General features: G+C 39.4%; 1 protein-coding gene across 5 annotated transcripts in view; it reads right to left on the bottom strand.

Annotated features, from left to right (window-relative positions):
• Positions 1–3,714: 3,714 nt before the first annotated feature.
• Positions 3,715–21,965, bottom strand: part of HELZ (helicase with zinc finger) — a 107,494-nt gene continuing 89,243 nt past the window's right edge. For all 5 annotated transcript variants that reach the window (XM_035104007.3, XM_088662983.1, XM_035104008.3 and 2 more), the window contains exons 26-31: positions 20,641–20,717; positions 17,909–18,479; positions 16,034–16,268; positions 13,419–13,929; positions 8,029–8,281; positions 3,715–6,659 (exon numbers count right to left, since the gene is read on the bottom strand). In XM_035104007.3, the coding sequence (XP_034959898.2) occupies positions 6,328–6,659; positions 8,029–8,281; positions 13,419–13,929; positions 16,034–16,268; positions 17,909–18,479; positions 20,641–20,717 (1,979 nt within the window). In that variant the 3' untranslated portion in view covers positions 3,715–6,327. The remainder of the gene's footprint in view (positions 6,660–8,028; positions 8,282–13,418; positions 13,930–16,033; positions 16,269–17,908; positions 18,480–20,640; positions 20,718–21,965) is intronic.

Here is a 21,965-nt window from a genome sequence, read left to right as displayed (position 1 = left end):
AGTTTGTGGGTGGCAGCATTTTGTCAGTGGCAGCAAATGAAGCGGGTAATACTTCCTTGTTCCCCCCAGACGGAGGGTTTTTAGTTAGCTGTGCTGGTACAGAACAAGAACCAGCAGGGTCTGCATATGCTGCAAAGTCCAATCTAGAGACGGCTGCACACACAAAACAACACCTGAGCTAGCTGTTATCTTTCCTGGTAGCTTCCCTCCCATTTCCAAGTCCTGACAGAAATGCACACACATGCACCTCAGAGGTGCTTCAGGAGTTTTGAGAGATGGTTGTGCCAACATCTGCATCCAACTTTTCCAGCAGGATGAAGATATGTGCTCCTAGACATTTCATTTCATCATACGATCACCTGTAGGAATGGGTGATGAACTCAAACCTGGTGAGGAATGTATGGCAGTACCCATTACGTGGTGCTTCCATATAGAACATGTACATGTCCTGCTCCAACCACTATATGCCCCTTTGAAGCCACAATCATGGTCAAGTGCATAGGCTATGCTGACTAAATCCTTCAGCAGCCTTCAGGTGACCACCTTAAAGCCTGTCGGTTGCTTAAACTGGGCTGTTGTCTTGCAAATGAGCCTCCCGGTTACTTCTTTACTTAATTCTCAAATGGCTTTTATATGATGACTGCATTTACTAAAGGCAAAAGTGACCGGCCTAACCATGAGGCAATGTATTTGCTTCCAAAAGCAAGGTGGATTCCACACACCCCAGCCTCCCATCCCCATAAGCCGTTAAACATTACCTTAGTTTTAGCTAAGGCCGGCCTTGAAGGTAGAACTTTTTTTTTTTAGTGTGTAGATTAAAGAGGGTTTATTATTTAATACCAGGTTTTAAAGCCCAGAGTGCACTGCAGGAAAACAAAGAATTTACTTATTAGACTTGACCAGGGCAACTGGCAGTGACATACTGCAGAGGAGGGCAAGGCTGTTGGGGGGGGGGAAGGTATCTAGAAAAATATATAATAAACAATAGGTTGAAAGAGATTTATGATGACGTCATGTGGTGTTACACTGCAGTGTATCAGAGCACGAGCAAAACAAACAAAAAAATTGACATATGAACAACAACACATCTCAGACTAATGGCTGCTGTCAAAATCAACGTCAATAGCTAAGTAGGTAGTATGCATACCGCAAGAAAGAAGAGGGTAAATACCTGCAGCAAAGACTAATAAAATATAAGTGGAAGGATAGTCAACCTTACATCGGGAGAGAAATACAATGCCCACTCAGAGAAGGTGGCCTGCCTAAATAGGTACATTTCTACTGATATGGATGGGACAGGAAGCAGATTCAGAATTCACCATGAGTCGACTCCAATGGAAATTTTGCCTGCGCAACAGGACTTTTTCTTTTTCTCTCATTCTTTCTCTATTCCCTCACCCGCACCCTCCAAACTGTTCTGGGTGTTCCCTCAACCCTCCAGAGCAGTTCTGTGAGAGGGGAGAAAAGAAGTCCTGTTGTGCAGGTGGAAAGTCCTATTCTAAGAGGACAACTTCATTGGATACAATCTTCACCACACATACTTTATCCTTCACAATTAATTTAAAGCTGAATCCTAATAGAAACCATTTTGCATTATCTTGGAACAGCAAGACAGGCAGGTCCACTTAAAACTGCAGTGCAATGCCAGGAAACATTATTTTTCACCATGTTATCAAATACACAAACACACCTTGTGAGGGATACACTACTAGATTCAGAACTGTTAGCACAAATCCTCACAAATCAACATTTTAAGCTACTTTTGGGGTCTTCGTGACAAGGTAACTTGAGTACAAAATGCTTGGGCTGCAAGTGTACAAACAAGACAGATGTTCCCGAATGTAACTTGTCTAGTAAACATTGCAATTTGCTAAGGATCAGATTTTGATCAAATAGAACAAGCCACATCAGCTCTGTCCTCATAGCATTAGGGGGGAATTAAGATTTGAGGCTCTGGTGCAGTAACTCAGTCTGGTAGTGTTGAGCATAACATGAGCTGGAAGAGAGGCAGACAAAAGAGTCGTAGGTAAGGGTGTTTGAACACTAATAATTTTCTTGGAGGAATTTGGGAAGATGAACAGATTGTGTAGACAAATGCTAAAGGTGAAGGAGGCAGGAATATTAGAATGAAAACTCCAGCTATAACTTTGGAAGTTTGGATTTCTTCCAGAGGCAGGTTTAGACAAGTATAACAAACAAAACCTCAAGTTTTCTTCCGTGTGGGTTTTTCTTTCTTTTATCATTGGCTCTCATAGGACCTCTTCTCTTCTCAAACAAATGCTCTTATTTAGCAAAAATAATGATGTGAGAAGTGGGTCTTTTGCTAAATTTGGGGTGTCCATCAGGAAGAACAGGAGACCTATGGTGGACATTTAATACAGAGATCACCAATCACTCGGGCAGATCCTGCACTGGGGTTCTCAGTGACAAATATGATGCAGTAGCATATGAAGATTGGGGCAGGATCAGGTCGATTAATATAGAGTAGGTGGCAGAATCAGGGTAGCTGGCTGATCAGATGAACCAAGGGAAAATTGTAATAAGTAGTAAAATGGCTTCTGGACATGGAAGAAGAAATAAAATAGAGACTGAGGATCTAGGATTTATCCAATACCATATTGCAATTAAATGACGTTGACAAGTTAAATTGCCATAACATCAGGAACCCTTGAGTTCTCCAGACTTATGTCATACTATTTTTATTTTTCTGAATGTACAAGATGCTTCATGAAAAATGAATTCTCCAGCAAGAAGAAAAATACTTTACCTAATGTATCAAATATAATGTTGACCAGCAGCTTTTCCTTTTAAATATTACCAAGCATAAGTGGGTTACATTTGTAAGTTCCACTAATGTATTCTAAAATTCTCTTTAAGTGCAGCAATATATGGCATGCTCCTATTAAAATAAAAGATGCTCGTTCCCATGACACTAGTATATTTTGTTTCTGAAAATGTGAAATGAAATAATGGTAGAAAGCACTATTCCTTTTTGGGGGGTGGGCAGGGGGAGAAGGGACTATGAAAATTATATAAGCTTTTATGTACTTAGGTACAGACCTAAGTACACAAGAGCTGTAAACTGTAAAAACACCAGGATCATTAGAAACTTTATTTCACAAAATTGACAACATGTATGCCTTTATTAATGGCCTACTCCTGACAAAAAGCTGGCAAAATCAGTGAGAATGCTTTTAAGTAGAATTTGTCCAGTGGTAAAACTAAACACCAGCAATCTGAATATATTAGAGCACTGGAACGGTCTGGAGCTTTCCTACCTTTGCAAAACCAGTTCTATTTTTGAATTTGCTATAGCTCTGAATCTCTGGAGAAAACTGTATTTAACAACTCAGAAACACCAGTCGCACCAAGGTCCATGTACATGCCAAGTCTGACCGAAATCCACAATCTGTAAAAAAAATAAAATCTGATGCAGAGTAAATGGATTTATTTTGTAGCCTCTTACTCATTTTAATCTCTGGAGTCTGAAAAGATAAAATATCAATCTTCCAAATGTAGGCATACACTTCCGACAACTGTTTAACAACATTTAGGCTGGGGTGGGGTGTGAAATAAAAGAAAGAAAAAGAAGGCATGTGTTTTTAGAAAGTTGCTGTGATGAAAATACCAGTTAGTGTATGACAGTTTGAAAATGAGGCCGTCAGATGTCAACAATCGTTCCTCAACTAACTCAGATTGAAGTAAACGAACAAGCAAAATTTAATAGTTTAATATTTCAGGTAAGGTGAACAGAATAATAAAACTCTATATAAATGTGTGATTTTGAAACCCCTGAAGATATAGTGCTGACTTGTGTGAGTGCATTTGAGCTCTAATTAACCTTCTATCGTCATCGGCAGGGGTAGGCATCTTGGTGACCACCACATGTTTTGGAATAAAACTCCCATCAGCCCCACCTAGTATGGCCAAAGATGATGGATTCAGTTCAAAACATCTGGAATGCATCAGGTTGCCTATCCCTGGTTTTGTACATATCACCAACAACTCTTTATTGTGTCCACATTAAGTGGGATAAAAAGACAAAATTCCTGCCTTAGGTTATGAGTGGGTAAATGTCATTGCCTTCAATAGAATTTGCCGTAACCAGGGGCAGGGTTGGAACTCAGAACTTTAGGAGACGACATCAGATATAGCGTCACTTATTTCAAAGGGGCTAACCCTGGTTTATACCAACTCAGATACCATCATTGTCCATCTAATTTCATTAGGGCCATTGTCTGCAGTACTCAGCAGACCAAAAATACTAATGATAACGATGAAAGCTCTGATTAAGATGCAGAGAACGTAGCCTCTGGAACTTCCTGATACTGTGTGCTCAAACTGTGAAGCAAAATTGAGCAGGGACATTCTCCTTCACTTTTTTGTTTGTTTCTATAACATTAAGAAATACAAGTTACATAGCCATGCAGCTTTTATCCTGCATTTCTGAACCACGAACCCGGTAACCATTCAGATATTGCAATGCATTAAATCAGTATGCAGATCTCTTATAGAAAGACCCTTCGGTGAAATCCCGACTTACCTGAAATCAGTAAGAAAGGTGATATTGATTTCAAACCAAGCTGAGATTTCACCACAACGATTTACAAAAAAAAAAAAACACAAAAAAAACCCCAACAGGGACAAATGGATTGTAACAAGAGCAAATATCAGATTGAATACAGCAGCAAGTACAGTAGCTCAGCAAAAAGGCTCTGGGTTAATCCCAATGGTTTCAAAGCTGTGGGGAGCTGTGCCACCTCAAAGAAAAACACACTTTTAAAAATGATACTATTGAAAATATTACTCTCGCGTCTCACAATGGGAAACTAAAATAAATTAAAATATTGATAAAAATCAACGTCCCCGATCAGAGAGATCGTTTCAAGTGTAAAGGAGGACAAGGGCCTCTGTAGAAGCTATAAAAGATACATCCCTTACTTCAAAAGTATGAACAGTGTACAAGACCACAACCTGAAAGGTAAACATTACCCTAAAATGTTTTTTTCTCCAAAATTTTGTTACATATTGCTGTATAATTCTTTATAGATTTCACTTTCAATATATAGTGGTAAAAGACCAAGATTGTGGAAAACCTCAGCAGAACATACAAAGATAAAAACAACCATATGGATTCACAAGTTCTCCCCCCCTCCAACTTGACTCCCCAAAATTTTGGATTAATTTGGATACAGCTTTGACAAACATAAAAATCTTCTTTAATGATGTTCCTCAAACAAAACAGTTAGCAAAATATCTGAAGATCCGTTGTATAATGTCACATTTAATGTAAACATCAAATAATGTACCAAAAGGTTTTACGGGGGGGGGGGGGGGGGAACCCTTAAAGCGGCACAATTCTTTATACCACTAGAGAAGCCAAGAATAGGAGAGATCAGATTACAAGCATTTACACATGCATAGTTGGGAAGGGGACCCAAATATTTTACTAAATTCACTCAATTTTTTTAATAGTTATTAAACTACGAAGCACCCAACATAGCAAAAAAAAAAGTTTTAAATTTCATGATTCTTTTTTTAAAAAATCTATCAAATTAATCTTTCCAACAAGCTAAATTTAGCAGCCTGTCCAAAAATAAAATGTGCAGGATTTTTTTTTGATTTTTTAAATTTTTTATTGACCACTGCTTTACTCTGAAAAGTTAAAAACAGTGGTGTGTGGGTCTGCAAAGAAGGTCTTCACTTTATCCTACAGTCAAAGGAGATTACTATACCACATCATACAGGTTCTAAAACTATAAAAGTTTTAGAATGCAGCATCCTTTCACAGAAAGTTGATAAAACTGAAAGTAATTATAAGATGCTGCACCTTTATTTAAAAAATAATAATAAACAATTTAAGCAGACATAACATACATTTGTACATTAACTGGCCATTTCTGGTACAGAAACCCAGCATAGTATGCTAAATGTTATTGAATAAATGTAAATGCTACTTACAATTTTTTTTAAATACAATTTAGACAACTTTTTTTAAAAAAATTATATATATTTTTTAAGTTGCACAGTTAACTTTTCAGCTGCTAGCTTTAATGCAACACATATATAATGTTACATTTTTTTCTTTTTTTAAGTGTGTATTTTTCTAGGGAATTTCTTTTTGAAACTTCTGACCCACATTTGGGGGGGGGGAACGGAATATAATTTAAAAAGGTTAGCTTCAAGTCTAGCAGCAAAGCATTTAAACCAAGATATATTTACTAATATAAACAAAGAGAAATGGTGGCAACTGCATAGGAAGCCCCAACTATCTTAAGTCTACTGACACAAATAGAAATTAAAATGTTCTCTACAAAAATATTCTGATTATTTAAAATAGGAGTAAAAGCCATTGCTACCTGATGAACTACCTAGACTAAGTTCCTGAAACAAAGACAAAGGATCACTATTCTTTTTTGCCTGCTCAGGGGGCGCTTTGGGCTTTGGTGGCGCCCTCAGAGCACTTGCGTAAGACATGGCCGGCTTGTTCGCACCAGCGCTGGGCTGGCTGTTGCTGTTGGATTCCACGATCTGCTTGTTGGGCATGAGGGGAGGGAACTGGCCAAGATGTTGGAGCATATTGTAATTAAAAGAATTGGACAGCTGGATGTTCTCAACTTTCATCGGTTCCTCAGGAGGCTTGGCGGTCTTTGAAGGAACTGGAAACAGAAAGCAAAGAAAAGAAGAAGGTAGACCCTTTAACCTCTCATAGACTTTCTGTGCGAAAAAGAAATAATAGCATCTGGAATTGAGGATTGAATATAATGTCTTTGTGGGGTGTTATATTGGAGTGGACGAAGTGAATACTGTTTTTATATAGCAGACAGATGAAGAATCAGATGTTTCTGAATCTTATTTTCTTTCTTTCTTTCTTTCTTTCTTTCTTTCTTTCTTTCTTTCTTTCTTTCTTTCTTTCTTTCTTTCTTTCTTTCTTTCCCCTTCTCTATTTCTCTCCTCCCACCCTTTTGTGTTTTTATTGTATCTATATAAAAGTGTGTATACAACACACAAAATGGTTTTAAAAGCACAGAAGAGAACAGACCATGTTTAGGCATTGTGAGGATGAGCAGGCATGAACTATGCACACATGCGCTCCTGCTTCCACTCCTCCTTTGCGCACAAGGTGAATATGCTGAAAGCTACTATTCAGTTTTAAACAAACAGCAGTTTCCAGCAACATCTGAATATGGGAAACTGTTGCTTGTCCAAACAACAGCTAGCTTGCAAACCAGGGTATTAAACCGTGGTTTGATTGACCCAACGAGTCAACTGAAGGGGAGACAGCATGAGCCCAAAGTTTGTGCTTACTTATCTTTTTAACGCTAAGCCATGTTTTGGCATTAGGTCTAACCCAGGCCTGAATTGTGTGCATCACTGCCTTATTTCTGTACTAGAATGCGCAATATTTAATCCACTTCAGTAAGCAGCAAAGAGTGAATGACAGGATACTGTATTTGTAATATGAAATTGGTCCCAAAGATAAAACATCTGTAAGTTTTCAATGCAGAGAAAAAGTTGATGCATTTCATTCTGAGAATATATTTTGTTAGCCAGATATAGGACAGCAACTTCTTAATGAGTTGGCTTAATAAAATTATTACTATTTCAGGAAAGGGCCTTCTCGGTAGTCGCACCTGCCCTGTGGAATGCCCTCCCTTCAGATGTCAAGGGGGAAACAACTATCTGACTTTTAGAAGATATCTGAAGGCAGTCCTGTTTAGGGAAGTTTTTAATGTTTGATGTTTTATTGCAGGCATGTCAAACCTGCGGCCCTCCAGATGTTTTGGCCTACAACTCCCATGATCCCTAGCTAGCAGGACCAGTGGTTGGGGAAGATGGGAATTGTAGTCCAAAACATCTGGAGGGCCGCAGGTTTGACATGCCTGTTTTATTGTGTTTTTAATATTCTGTTGAGAGCCGCCCAGAGTGGTTGGGGAAACCTAGCCAGATGGGCAGGGTATAAATAATAAAATGATTGCAATTATTAATAATAATAATACTTTAAAATGATGAGAAAGCATCACTTACCCAAGAGTTCTCTTTGTGGGATTGCTCTATTGGAACCATTGCATGGAATGTTCTGATATGGGGCTGATGAGGTGGAGTTTACCCACAATTCGGGGGATGAATAATTGAAAGAAGATGTGTTACTATGGTCCTGAAGCTCTTTACACTGTCCAAGGCTATCTTGAGGAGCATTTATATCTTCAGAACAAGTCTGGGCTGAACTAGATGAAATTCTTCTTTGGTACAACGGCCTGCCTGGTCCTCTTGGTTCATACTGAATAGAAGAAAGCAAAGAGGAGAAGAGAGCTCACTTGCATGGAACCTGTGGCAAATATCCCCTGAGATTCTCAATACTTACATTCTGAAATCACTTTAACGGGAATACCATGAGAGAAGTGCTAGTTTAAAATTTTGGTTTTGCGGTAGTACAAAAATAGACAGAATGCAAGTAAATACCACTGAAATGTCTCAAGGTTAAATATTAATGGTGGCAGAAATAAAATATTTATTTAAATCCCAAGGTATCACATTGCAGTGTTCATCTCCACCCCACAACCCCGACAATGACTTCTTGATTCCTAATCTCTCACTTTGTCTTGCAATCATTCCTTTTTTGCTACTTCCAAGCTTGCCTTTTACAACTTCCCTCCAGGGTGCAATTGCGTGGAAGTATCTGCCAGTGGCAATTTCCTTCTACTTTCTTGGCAGTTCTGGCTCATCCATACTGGTTTAATTTATCCCATGAAAATAATTTCTAGGTAGCACAAAGCACACAATGTAACAAAACACATTATTTTGTTTTGCGGGCGCTTTTCATTTCCACACAGAGGCTTCTTTCCCTGCCATTTCTCTGTTCTACAGGAGAAGGTAAAGGAAGCAAAAGGAACATAGAAATAAAATGTGATTTTGCTTTGATGTCATTTGTGGATAAGTTAGCAGCTGAGGGCACAGGGGAATATTTTTGCTCAAAATATACTTAGCTAATTTTCAGTGACATTTCATGAACTTGTGACACCTTGTTTTTCAAGTAACATGTGTTGATATACTTGATTGCATAGCATTTTCATCTCCTTTGTGGTTTTGTCAGCTTAGAGCAACATGAAAAATCATCTTTTTTTGTAATCCCTCTTTAAGGTTTACCTGATGATTTGGCAATTATGAGATCTTGTGTCTGGTGGTAGTTTCCATATGTAAATGTTACCCAGCATATTGTACAAGAGGGTACCTACCCTCCAAAATGGCTTTTGGAGAGGTAGCTGCAGAGGGGAGAAGACGATGATGGGAAACTTTCCTTCTGTGGATTTCCTTACATTAATTTATCTTAGAATCCAAGACAATATTGCCAGTTTTCAAATGTGTCCCATCACATATTCAGGGAAATTTGGCAGTCTTGAAAACAGTCCAAAAATTTCAGCTGGCTCAAAATAAGGGTGTGATATTATTAATGGAAACTGGCCGATAACAGCACATTCCACTAAGCCTTTGTTATCTGCATTGGCTTTCAGTCAATTGAGAAGTACTCTTCAAAGTGCTTTAAAGCCCTTGATGCTAGAATGCCTGAAGGATCGCCTGCTCTCATATACACCTACCCGGCCCTTAAGATCTTCACTGGCGGCCTTTTCCAGATTCCCCGCCTAATTAGCTGAAGCAAGAAGTTACAAGGAAGAGGGCCTTTTCCATGGTGACACCCTAGTTATGAAACACTCTCCAGAGAAAGACTACCTCATGGTTGTGGTGAGATCTTTCTAACTCAAGGTGAGTGAGCACCTTCTTGTTCTTTCCTTTTAGTTATTAGAACTATCAAGTGCCCTCCCCTTTATTGGGTCATTGTAGTGTACTGATTGATTTTATGCCAAATGAATCCGATAGGCTTTGATAAGGTTAAGGAGAACTATGGATTCAAGACCATGTTTACAAATCAGCCGCATTCAGACTTTAATTCAGATTTAACTGTTTTAAATGTGAATTCCATCAACACTTCAGTATTGGGTTCTTTATCGAGAGAGATAGAGAAATAAACTAGACGTAGACACAGGCCATGTTTATATGTGCTGCTAAACTGCAGTTTAGTGTTCCTTGGTCTAGCACGTTGCCCATTCCAGCTGCTGCACAGCAGGACTTCATAAAGGTTTGTTTTCAATTTTAAAGAATCTTAGCTTAGTATTACATCCAAACAAGGAATCCGAGCTTAGAACAATGCTTCTAAGTTTCATTACAATCATAAATTATGCAGCTGGCTTGTTAAACTAACCGCTGTTTTATCTGAACCAGGATCCATTTTTTGGATATAGCATTTAGTCAAGATCCTTTAAAAGTGGATCTAAGCTCAGCTGACGTGAAGAGGGGAGGGATGCAAGAAACAGTGCATTTAAAGATACTCTCATACTGTACTATACTAAACCAAACACTTATAGGGAAAGGTTAGTGTAAGCGTTTTAAAAACAAGTGCCAGAGGAATAGAAATGCTGCAAATCTTTTTCATGGAAATTTAGTTAACTGGAGCCTGTTCTGTAAAATCCGAAGAGCTAGCAATGACACCAGTAGTTTCCCAAACTTCGTACAAGGGCATCACACTTACAACTTGCAATGTGAAAGTGTACAATTAGCATCTTTTCTTCAAAGAGTCTTTTCATTGCAAACTATGTGAGATCTGCACATTATTCTGTTAGAATAAGTTAGAATGTGACTGAAAGCCTTCAGCTAAAAAGTTTAATAAGTGCAAGGCAGCTAGCATTTCAGGACCAGAGGACTCTTTTAACACAGATTTCTACAGACCTATCTTGCTAAGAGTTTATTCACATTAATAAAGAGTTCCCTAAACATGTATACTCATTTGACTATCTCAAAATGGGAAGGGACATGGGATTTTCATCTCTAGCAATATCTCCATTCAAATCCCAAACGTCTTTTGCCTTCCCTCCCGGCACAAGGTGACAATGCCCTAGGGAAAGAAGTGAACTGAATGAGAAAGGAGAGGAACTTCCAAACCCTTCATTCCTCAGATAGGAGAATTTTTGTATATTACATCCAAGACATAAAGTACCAGCTGATAGGTGGAAATTAAGGGCAAGAAAACATGTTCAAGAAGAAACAACTATAGACATGGTGGCACATTTGGTGGGTATGGGCAACTGGGGTATAACCAATGGGCCTCACAGGACTGGGGGGAGGGGGGAGCTGCATGTGGCCCATAGGCTGGTCATCTGTAGATTAGGAAGAAGGGACTTATGCACCTTGACTTGGCAAGGGGTGTATTCCACTTTCTGTTCTATCACTGGCAGTAAAATCCCCTTCTAATGTGACTTCAGTCTCTGTAAAAAGTGATCTTTTATTAAGAATCAAAATAACTAAGCTTTTGAGTATTAGAAGGCAAAAAAAAAACCAAAAGAGAACGGTAGTGTCTTTTTTTTATTTCGAAGAGCCCGATTCTAAACATAAAAGCAAATATTTATGTGCTGAAGATTTGTTCCTATGTCTGTCAATCAGCAATTTCCTGGTCCCCAACTGTGTTTCTGAAAAAGTCTTAAATTAATAGGATTTATAGCAGTTATTTTCCTAGTTCGCCCAGATCAGTATGTATCTTTAAATGTATTTCCCATTGATGGCTGATGCGGAGTCCCCAGATGCGGTGCAAAACAGAGATTTAAGGTTATTATAAAGTAACTTGGCAACAAAACAATACAGAGATTCTGTTCTGGCATTCATGAACACAAGCTGTGGTCCTGATAATTTTCTTTGGTTCTAATCAGCACAATTAGAATTCATCATAATGGCACAGCATCTCATTCTACAGTGTATGCCAAGTCCATGAAAAACCTCAGCAACTTCACTAGCACATATTTCCTAGATACTAAAACACACATGCTGCAATTCAACTTCATCACCTTCAAACTAAGCAAGAGCAATGGGAAGAGTATAGAGTACAGTCATACCTTGGTTCTCGAACAGCTTATTTGACGAACAAATCGGCTCCCAAACACAAACAACCCAGAAGTAAGTGTTATGGTTTTCAAACATTTCTTGGAAGCTGAACATCCAACACGGCTTCTGCTGGAGTGCAGGAAGCTCTTGCAGCCAATCGGAAGCCACACCTTGGTTTGCGAATGGTTTCGGGAGTCGAACAGACTTCCGGAATTGGATTAAGTTCGAGAACCAAGGTACCACTGTACTAGAGGCTCCCATAATCCTCCAGTGGTTGCAATATCACTGCATAGAACTGGTACATTTATTTTACCGAACCTGAACAATAAGGATAATACTGGGGAATCTAGTTGAACTGGTCATCATTGGCATGCACCTAGATATAATTATGTAGTCATAACAGCTTCCATTCAGTTATGAATCTATTGCCTTGCTCATGACCCCTGGAATCTTGACTTCTAGGCCTTGTTGGCTGCTGAGCCTCTAAGGCTATTGGCCTGAATAAAATAACTTTTCCTTGCTTTCAAGTAAGAGTCACTGCCATTGTGTTTTGGGATGGGAGCCTGTCAATAATAAAACCACCACACTGGGGGGTTGGATACAAAGAAGGTAAGAGGAAAAGAAAACAGTTATCAGTATTCTTCTACCACTAGAAGCAGATTACTATAATAGGCAAGTTCTGCCACAGTTCTCATGCTTCCTCAAGCCTTATATGACCAAAAGAATATATTTGAATTTAATTTCGCTTTTCCAGTGAAATGGCCCTTCCATGACTCGAAGATCTTTCACATGCAGAAGTACATCTTTGAATCTAACCTCTCTTTTATTTGTTAGTCATACATTATCCAAACAAATGTGTTTTATATTGCTACCAGTACATGCTCAATTAGGGCTTGAATGCACAGATCAAAGGGGTGTGTTTTATGATTCCAACTGGGGGCTGATCCTTGCTAATAAGATATTGACCCAAGTAACATGTCCTGATTATATTTTTTTCTGATTTGTTTTGTTTTGCCTTAATGGTTTGAGCTATATTAAATCTGGATATTCTTTTGAAATAGTAAATTGCTTTGAAATAATATATGGTGCATATACTCTTAATAAATAAGATATTAATTTGCTAATTTCTACAAGTTTCATTCATTTGGACACATATCCAAAATCAGAATTGGAAAAAGAAATTGTATATGTGAGGGTAGCTTTTCATACCCTAAAAACAATAATCACTATCCAGCAATCCTGAGAGAGGTGTATAAACGATAAAAAATATAGTCACTGTTCATAATGAAATTAAAGTGACAGCAGCTGGTATAAAACCCTCAACAGTGGAATCCAGAAAATGATGCAAGACCTTGCCTGAAGCCATCTATTACGCTGACTCACTTTTTTTTTAATCAGCTTGCATTTGCTACTATTAAATCTATTCACTATTGACTCTAAACAGACCTCTAAACAGGAAGCAAGCATGGCCAACATCGCAGCCCACGTACCTCTTCTAAGCTGTGCAGCGAAGAAGCAGACACTGCTCGCGAAGTGAGGGAGTTAAATGGTTCCTGACCAACTGTGTGCTGATGGTTCTGTATTTGGATAAAAGGGTTCTGCTGCGATCTATGAGGCAATGGAGGTATACCGTAATGAAAGCCTTGCCCCATTAGATGACTCTGGTGTAGATTAGCATAAGTCCATGATCCATCAGGCTGCAGGTATTTCAGGGAAGGCGGGTTCATGTGTTCCGATGGCATTGAGAAAGGGGGATTGTACATTTGAGGCAGATGCTGCTGAAATGCTGGGTTGTTAGATACTTCAATGTCTCTGTTCTCTGAGAAGTTAGGAAAGTGGCCACTGTGGTTTGAATTGCACGAAGGGGAAGGGAGTGCTGGTGGGCTTCTGGATTGTACTTGTCTGTATTGCAAAAGTCTCGACTGAGGTGGCGGCATTTCAACTAGGTCCCTGCTTTCATGTTGATCACGGTGTGAGATTTCTCGGAGAAAATCCTGGAGCCTATGTTAATAAAATAATTATTGCTCAGATTAGAAATGAAAGGAGTGTAAAAAGTTATCGCATTCAAGAGAAATGGTAGAATGATATTGGTACCTCGGTTCCAGAACGCCTCCATTGTCGTACGTTTCAGTTCTCGAATGACGAAAACCCAGAAGCAAATGCTTCCGTTTTCAAACGTTTTTCAGAACACAAACATGCAACGCAGCTTCCGCTGACTGCAAGAAGCTGTTGCAACCAATGGGAAGCCATGCCTGTTTTTGAACATTTCGGAAGCCAAACAGGCTTCTGGAACAGATTACGTTCAAGAACCGAGGTACCACTGTACAAGAATCACAATACAATCTACATTTAAATGTAGTTATCAAGTAATCTGGACCATGATCTGGGGGCAGGCATACATTTTTTAAAGCTTTTTGTTCAGAAATTCTGAACAATGAAAAAGAAAAACAATATCAAAAGCAGAAAAACAGTCTTAAAGCAGGGGGGGGCATTAGAAATCGAGACAATAACTTGTAAGACATTTCTTGTTTAACTGAAAAACTGCAATGTTATTTAGGCTAATACAAACTGTCTGCAAAACCTCCACTTTTACATGAGAAACTAGATGTTTGAAAGTGTCCCCACAAAACATATCCAGCTTCTAAATCCAACCTTTCATTGGAGGTACTGATTTTCACACGAAGCATAAAACTCACTCTGTGAAAACTCCCAAGTATGTTACCAAAACCAAAATTAGAACCATAACGTTTTTTTAAAAAATAAAATAAAATGGGGTGAGGACATAGTGCAGTTTCCTTATAGGAAGAAAAGTACAGAACTCTGGAATGGTAATCTAAATACAGATTACAGGTAGGTAGCCGTGTTGGTCTGGATCGAAGTAAAATAAAAAAAATTCCTTCAGTAGCACCTTAAAGACCAACTAAGTTTTTATTTTGGTATGAGCTTTCGTGTGCACACGAAAGCTCATACCAAAATAAAAACTTAGTTGGTCTTTAAGGTGCTACTGAAGGAATTTTTTTTATTTTAAATACAGATTGTAGCTGAGCATGAATGGAAAGAGACTGGCTTGCTTTATATGTATACAAATGCATAACAAGTATTCCCTTTCTCTTTGTTTATCCTTCTTTTGCTTCCAAAGGTTCAATTTGCAAACCCTCAATGGATTGTCAGCCCATCTGTTTGATATTACCTGGCCTAAGCTCTTGGGACATAAAGGCTATGAACAAAAAAAATTATTCTAGTAAATTTCAAGAACGCTCCTTTTCACAGGGCAAGTGAAGTTGATGCTTTCTTTAATTACCCGCAAAGTTGTTGTACCGTAGTTGTCATCTGCCTGCAAAGCTATCTTAATCTTATCTTATCTACTATTTATAATGTGCAAATAGCAGCAATTCTGATATATCTCAGCAATACATTGTTTTCACTGCCAGGAGACTTTTAACATGTTGCTACTGTACTGTAGTATCCAACGCCATGAAAGAACCACCATTATTCTTAATATGAACATTTGGGATGCTACTATAAAGAATAACAGGCTTGATGCTTGGTTTTCGAACGCCTCTGTAGTTGAACGTTTCGGAACTCGGACGTCGAAAACTCGAAAGGGTCTCAGTTTTCGAACGTGCCTCGGAACTTGAACAGAAAACATGGCTGCCATTTTGAGTTTTCCAAATTGAGGCTTCTGATTTGAGGCTTCCGCTTTTGGTTTTTGAATGTTTCGGAACTCGAACAGACTTCCGAAACGGATTATGTTCAATAACCGAGGTACCACTGTACTTCTCCCTGTCTGATTCTTCTTTAATCCTTCCCCCTGCCCAGTGCTCATGGTTCAAGTGCTCACTGTCAAAACCATGTTTGTGAAGAGAGCCACAGCACTCTCAGCCCTTTTTTGAAGTCCATCCCATTCAAGCTAGGCACCTGAAATCAGCCTCCTAGAACTGGACCCTAAGAATTAGAGTTTCTAGATTCCAGGAACAACTTTGATACTGCTCCTTGTAGCAAGGGATGGGCCAGGTGGACCCTTTCACCTCTAGGACAGAATGAAAAGTGCCCATGTCCCATTTCCACCTAAATGCTACACTTTGAGAATTCTTTCCACAATTACCTTGAATACGTTGCCTCAGTTTCATCTTCTACATTGTTGGCAAGTTTCCAGTTTGCCCTAACTGGCTGCTGATGCAATCCAATTGGCTGCTGAGAAAGGTGGGATAAGTGAGGATGGTGATGGTGAGAATAAGGAATATTGCCCTGACTGAGATAGGCGTTATGCTCATTCCATTGCTGTAGTCTTGCTTGCTGTTGCCTTAAGGTTTCCAAAGCTAAATTTCCATGAATACGATCTGCAAAACATTTTGGGGGGAAAATTACCCAGCTTCTGTACTTAAGATGCTTATGTCAGAAAGCTTCATTTCACAATATCATATGGTAATTGTACAAACAATATCAAAACAACTTTGGTACCAAGTCTGCTTCTTGTTGTACCTTTGACACAGTGCTACACTGAAATACATCTTACCTGCCATGTGTCTGTTGAGGCTGGGCAATATCTGGTGTTCAACATCATGATATATCACCAGCTAAACATTGCAATATGTCAATATATCACGGTGTCTGAAATAAGGATGGAGCTATGTAGAGGCACTGGCTGACTTCGGGGGTTTTCCCACTGTGATTTTTGCATAACACACAAACACAATTCATGATAGATTGCAAAGTAAAAAAAAATGAAACCAATATATGGACTTCAAACCGGTTTTGGACAATATATCAATATATCGCCGAGCCCTAGCGTCTGTTTACATAAATGAAATCCTACACGTCTGATACACAATAGTAATCTAAAATCTACTGTACTAACACAGCGTACAGAAGGGGTATTAGCTTCTCTTTATTTTACAGAAACCTGTTACAGGGCCAGTTCAAAATGAGCATACTCTCTCCCACCCTTCCCTGGTGTATGTGTTAGATTAAGCACTTTGATTGCAGTCTCTTTATTTTATTCATGGATTATTTAAAAGCAGTACATTTTTAAACCACCTGCTATATCTCAAATGTGGAAATGTGGTTTAATTAGTGGGTGCAGCAATAAATGTCAATTTTACCTTTGCACAGTAGGCTAGATTCTACACACATGCACAAACCCCTCTCTGTCCTCCATCTAGGCAAGCAACAGGCACAAGCAGAGTTGAAGGACACATTTCAGACAGGCAAAGACACTCAAGGAGGATGGAGAACCAGCAGGAGGTGTGGCCTGGGGAGGTCCATATATACAGGCTTGGCACGTGAGGCCCAGGGCCTAAGGTTCTCCACCCATGATTTAAACCATTTATAATCCACCTTTCCTCAGTGAGCTCAAGGCAGCTAGCATAGCAAGTTCAAACAATAACTCAACCATTTTAAAGAGTAGGCTAATAATGATAACTAAAATAAAGTACTCAAAAACTATAGAACAGTAAAGATTAAAATACACATACACACACACACACACACACACACACACACACACACACACACCAAGCTCATAAAAATAGTGTAACCACAGCAACTGAAATCACTTGAGAATGAGAGCAACCATTTATGCCCCAAAGTCTTCTTAAAACGGAAGGCTTTGACCCTGCTACAGAAGGCCAGTAGTGAGGGGTTAAGGTCATTCTCCTTCAGGAATGAGTTCCAGGACCTGAATGCAGCTGCTGAAAAGGCCCACTTGCCTTCCCATGGCTTTGCATCAATGTGCCTAGCACAACAGAAAAACATGATCAGGAGTTTCAAATGCAAGCACTGCAGAACTCCTTAAGCAAAGGCTCTGCAAGCATGGCTGATTTTCATGTCTTTCCCCCTCTGGACAGAAAGGGAGATAACTCAGTACTAAACGACACTGAAATTCACAACAAACGAACCCCAAACCCAAACGTAAGCATAGTTTTCAGTTTAGAACAATTGTGTCCCGTTTCGGACTATGAAACGTGGCGGCGATACCTACCTAACTGCTCTCCTATAGGCATCCCTGGAGGATTCTCTTCAATGAAGTGGTTCAAGTGGGGTGGCATCATTGGGTTGTGCTGTGCAATGGGTCTCAGAGGGTTACCGACTTCTTGTAACAGGGATGGGGGGTGCTGCTCTGAAATCACAGCGTCTACACCAGGGGAATGAGGTCTGTGTGGGACTGGGTTTTTAAAGAATGACTGGTTGGGGCCCGTTTGATAGGCTGGGGAAAGCTGTGAGGGTGTATGCAGTGACTGCTGATTTAAATGATTATGCTGCTGGGCTATCTGGTTCTGCTGTGGATCCATTTGGTTTTGCTGTTCAGACAAATGATTTTGCTGTTGACTCAAAGGGTTCTGCGGTTGTTGTAAAGGGTATGGCTGCCTTGGAATCTGGGGCAGATGCTGGAAGTGGCGATTAGGAACAGCATACTGAGCATGTGGAGGGGTGAGGTGAAGATTCAGCTGCCGGGGGTTCAGATTATCTTTGCGGTGAAATTTAGAATTAGGATAAGCAGCGCTGGGACGCAACTCCGGGCTTCTATTTTGGGAATTTGCTTCTAAGTCAACCTGGAGAAAATTACACAAATTACTTTGAGTTAAAAATCATTTAAGAAAACATAGCCAACAAAATCCCTGTAAGCTGTATGACTGTACCAAGCAAATTACTTTTAACACTTTAATTACTTTCACACTGAATTAGGCATGTGAAATCTAACAAAGTTGGGAAGAACAAGGTCGTAAGTGAAGAAAGCACCGTAAAACTTATATATTCTCTTTATTGTGTAACTGAAAACACATTTCACTGATCTACTTGACTTGAAACTGTCTACATGTATTTTGTGAATCTGAACATTTTTCTATGCTAATTTTTTAAAGTAGCTATTATGGTAGTTATGTTACAAAGACCAGTGGCAGTTGTGTCCTTATAGTTCTAGTTTTAACCTATGGGCGGTATTCAGCTAACTAGTCCCACTAGCAGATTCATTCACTGAAACGTTTGCACTGAGTGAAGAATTGCCATAGTGCTATGTTGAATTCCTCCCTTAACATCCAGACCTTCTCATCACTGAAATCACCCCAGCAACTACTTTTTGTAGTATAAATGACTAACCAGCTGCTGCCTTGTGGTCATATTTAACTTAGTTAAAGACAGACAACTGTCAGGTTCCCTGCTTTCTACCTGTGCTTCTAGACAAAAGCACCAAATATATAATCAAAAGGCAATTATTTATCTGCAAGGCTTAAACAATTTGCTTTAGGTCATCCCACTCAGTTAATGACTTCGTTCTTACGAGTCTATTCTCCCACCATTTATATCTGACGATATTCTTCTGGGGGTTGGGGGTGGGGAAGCTGAGGCTTATTTGAATTACTCATACAAGTGTGGGTATTTACTTGCTCTATAAGTTGAAAGGTTAATTAAAATACTGAAATCTATTAGGTTGGATAGAGACCAACTATTCCACAAATGAATGGGTGCTTTCTCTTTGAGGAAGTGAGTTGGATCCATCAGAGGCGCCTCGTGCTCAGTGCATTAGACTGTACTAGAGTAGGCATCCCCAAACTTCGGCCCTCCAGATGTTTTGGACTACAATTCCCATCATCCCTGACCACTGGTCCTGTTAGCTAGAGATCATGAGAGTTGTAGGCAAAAACATCTGGAGGGCCGCAGTTTGGGGATGCCTGTTCTAGAGGATCCCTCAAACTTTCAGAGCAAATTGGGAGCAGAGCTGCAGGAGCATTCGCCAATTACATCTAAAATCAGTACAGTAAGTCTCGTGGTTGGGCAAGCACAAATATTTCAGACATGATGTAGTGTTGTTGTTGTTTTTTAAAAAAATCAGCACTAAGTAATAGGGAACTAAAAACATAGATAAAAAATAACAGCACAGAAAAGTTAAAGAATAGCAACTGTCAAAATTCTTGGTAACCTTTTTTAATGCTAGCAAGTTCTAAAGAGCAGCCTACAAAGCCTTTGTAGTCTGGACTCATTATATATCTGATGTAAATTCTGTAAGGCACGGAAGGCCAATTTTGTAAGGGAGGGAATCCTGAAACATTCTACTTTTTCAAACATAAAAAGGTAAAGGTAAAGGGGCCCCTGAGCATCAGGTCCAGTCGTGTCCGACTCTGGGGCTGCGGCGCTCATCTCGCTCTATAAGCCGAGGGAGCCGGCGTTTGTCCGCAGACAGCTTCCGGGTCATGTGGCCAGCATGACAAAGCTGCTTCTGGCGAACGAGAGCAGCACACAGAAACGCCGTTTACCTTCCCGCTGGAGCGGTCCCTATTTATCTACTTGCACTTTGATGTGCTTTCGAACTGCTAAGTGGGCAGGAGCTGGGACCGAGCAACAGGAGCTCACCCCGTTGCAGGGATTCGAACCGCCAACCTTCTGATCAGCAAGCCCTAGACTCTGTGGTTTAACCCACAGCGCCACCTGGGCCAATTAAGTAGGCTGAAGCTCTCCTTAGAAAAAGGGAGTCACCTGCCCATTCTCTATACAAGAATTCCTCTGCTGAATCAAAAGCCTTCCACGGATAGAAAGAACCTTATGGCCATCAAAAGTGAAGTCTACACCCAACACATTTCTGATTTGTTATCCCTAGTGTCCCGCCTCTTCTATGTATTGATTCATCTGGGATGACCTCCTTTCTGTCACTTCTTGTGTTATGGGAAATGACTAGTGGCTCATATTAGAAGACAAGAAAGAAAAATAAAAACCACACACCTGTTTGGCTTCCATGGCTTTCTTCTCGGGTGTCCGGATTTTATTGATTTCAGGTCCAGCACTAGGTTCATTTTTACCTAAATATATAAAATATTACCGAAAACAAAATTGAAGCATTCTCATATCTCAGATGGGATGCTACCCACCCATGGACACATTAAGGAATGATGGTATTTTATATTCTCCTGTTGCTGAAGCTGCTAATCATTAAAGAACTCCAGAGTTTTATATTCTTTTCCTGCTGCTATTAATCATATACAGTATCTCGTATTCCAGAACATAATTATCCTTACACAAATAGGGTGCTTGCATTTTATAAGACAATACATAGGTGACAATTCAGAAAAGCTAAGAAAGCTTTTTTTTTAAATACATTTTATTCCAATTTTCCAAATTCAACAAATTAACAAAACCAATCTTTTATACAAAATCTTATATTCACATCTTTTACCTTGCTCCGCCGAGCTATGACTTCCCCCCCTCCCTTCATGCGGGTTTCTTGTTAATTCCCTTTTTTGCAGTTCCTTTTTTAACATATTGGTCAATTCGTAAGGTTTATTTTAATCCTGCGAGAGTTTTTAATGATCTACAGTTTTTCTCCATATAGTCCACATATTTACTCCAGTCCTTTTGAAACCTTGTCTCCCCCTGGTCACGAATCTTGCATGTCAATCTAGCAAGTTCAGCATAGTCCATCATTTTTATCTGCCACTCCACAATTGTAGGTAATTCCTGTAATTTCCATTTTTGGGCTAACAAAGTCCTAGCCGCGGTTGTTGCATACATAAACAGTGTTTGATCTTCTTTTCTAATCTCTCCTCCTATTATTCCTAACAAAAATGCTTCTGGTTTTTTTGGGAAGGTATATCTAAACGAAAAGCTAAGAAAGCTTTTGGGGTCATGTGCTTGACCCATTTCAGTACATGAATCCCTGAAGAAGACCATCTGTGATCCTTGCTTCATCCATATACACATGGTTCCTGTTAATATCCCTAGCCACTACATAGTTGAGGATTTGAGAAACTAAAAAAAATCCCCCCCCCCCAATTTCTCCATGAGCTGGAACAGACATGACTACCTCATTCTCATAATTATATAGCAATTACTCATTAGCATAAGCCTCTGGCTCTTGTAACTTTAATACAGAGAGATAGGAAAGACAAATGTTTTCACATTCTCTTACTGCTTGAAGATTTCCATGCTTTGTAAGATAATATTAAGAAAACAGATTAATTTCTTAGGATGGTTTGAAATTAGGCGGCTAAAATTCTAGTTGTTTGTAGATTTATGAGCAAGAAACAATTATTAGTAGTATGAGTTGTTCA

Source organism: Zootoca vivipara, chromosome 2 (assembly GCF_965207765.1).
Source record: "Zootoca vivipara chromosome 2, rZooViv2.hap1.1, whole genome shotgun sequence".
NCBI lineage: Eukaryota > Metazoa > Chordata > Lepidosauria > Squamata > Lacertidae > Zootoca > Zootoca vivipara.
This window is presented reverse-complemented; position numbering and strand designations above follow the sequence as displayed.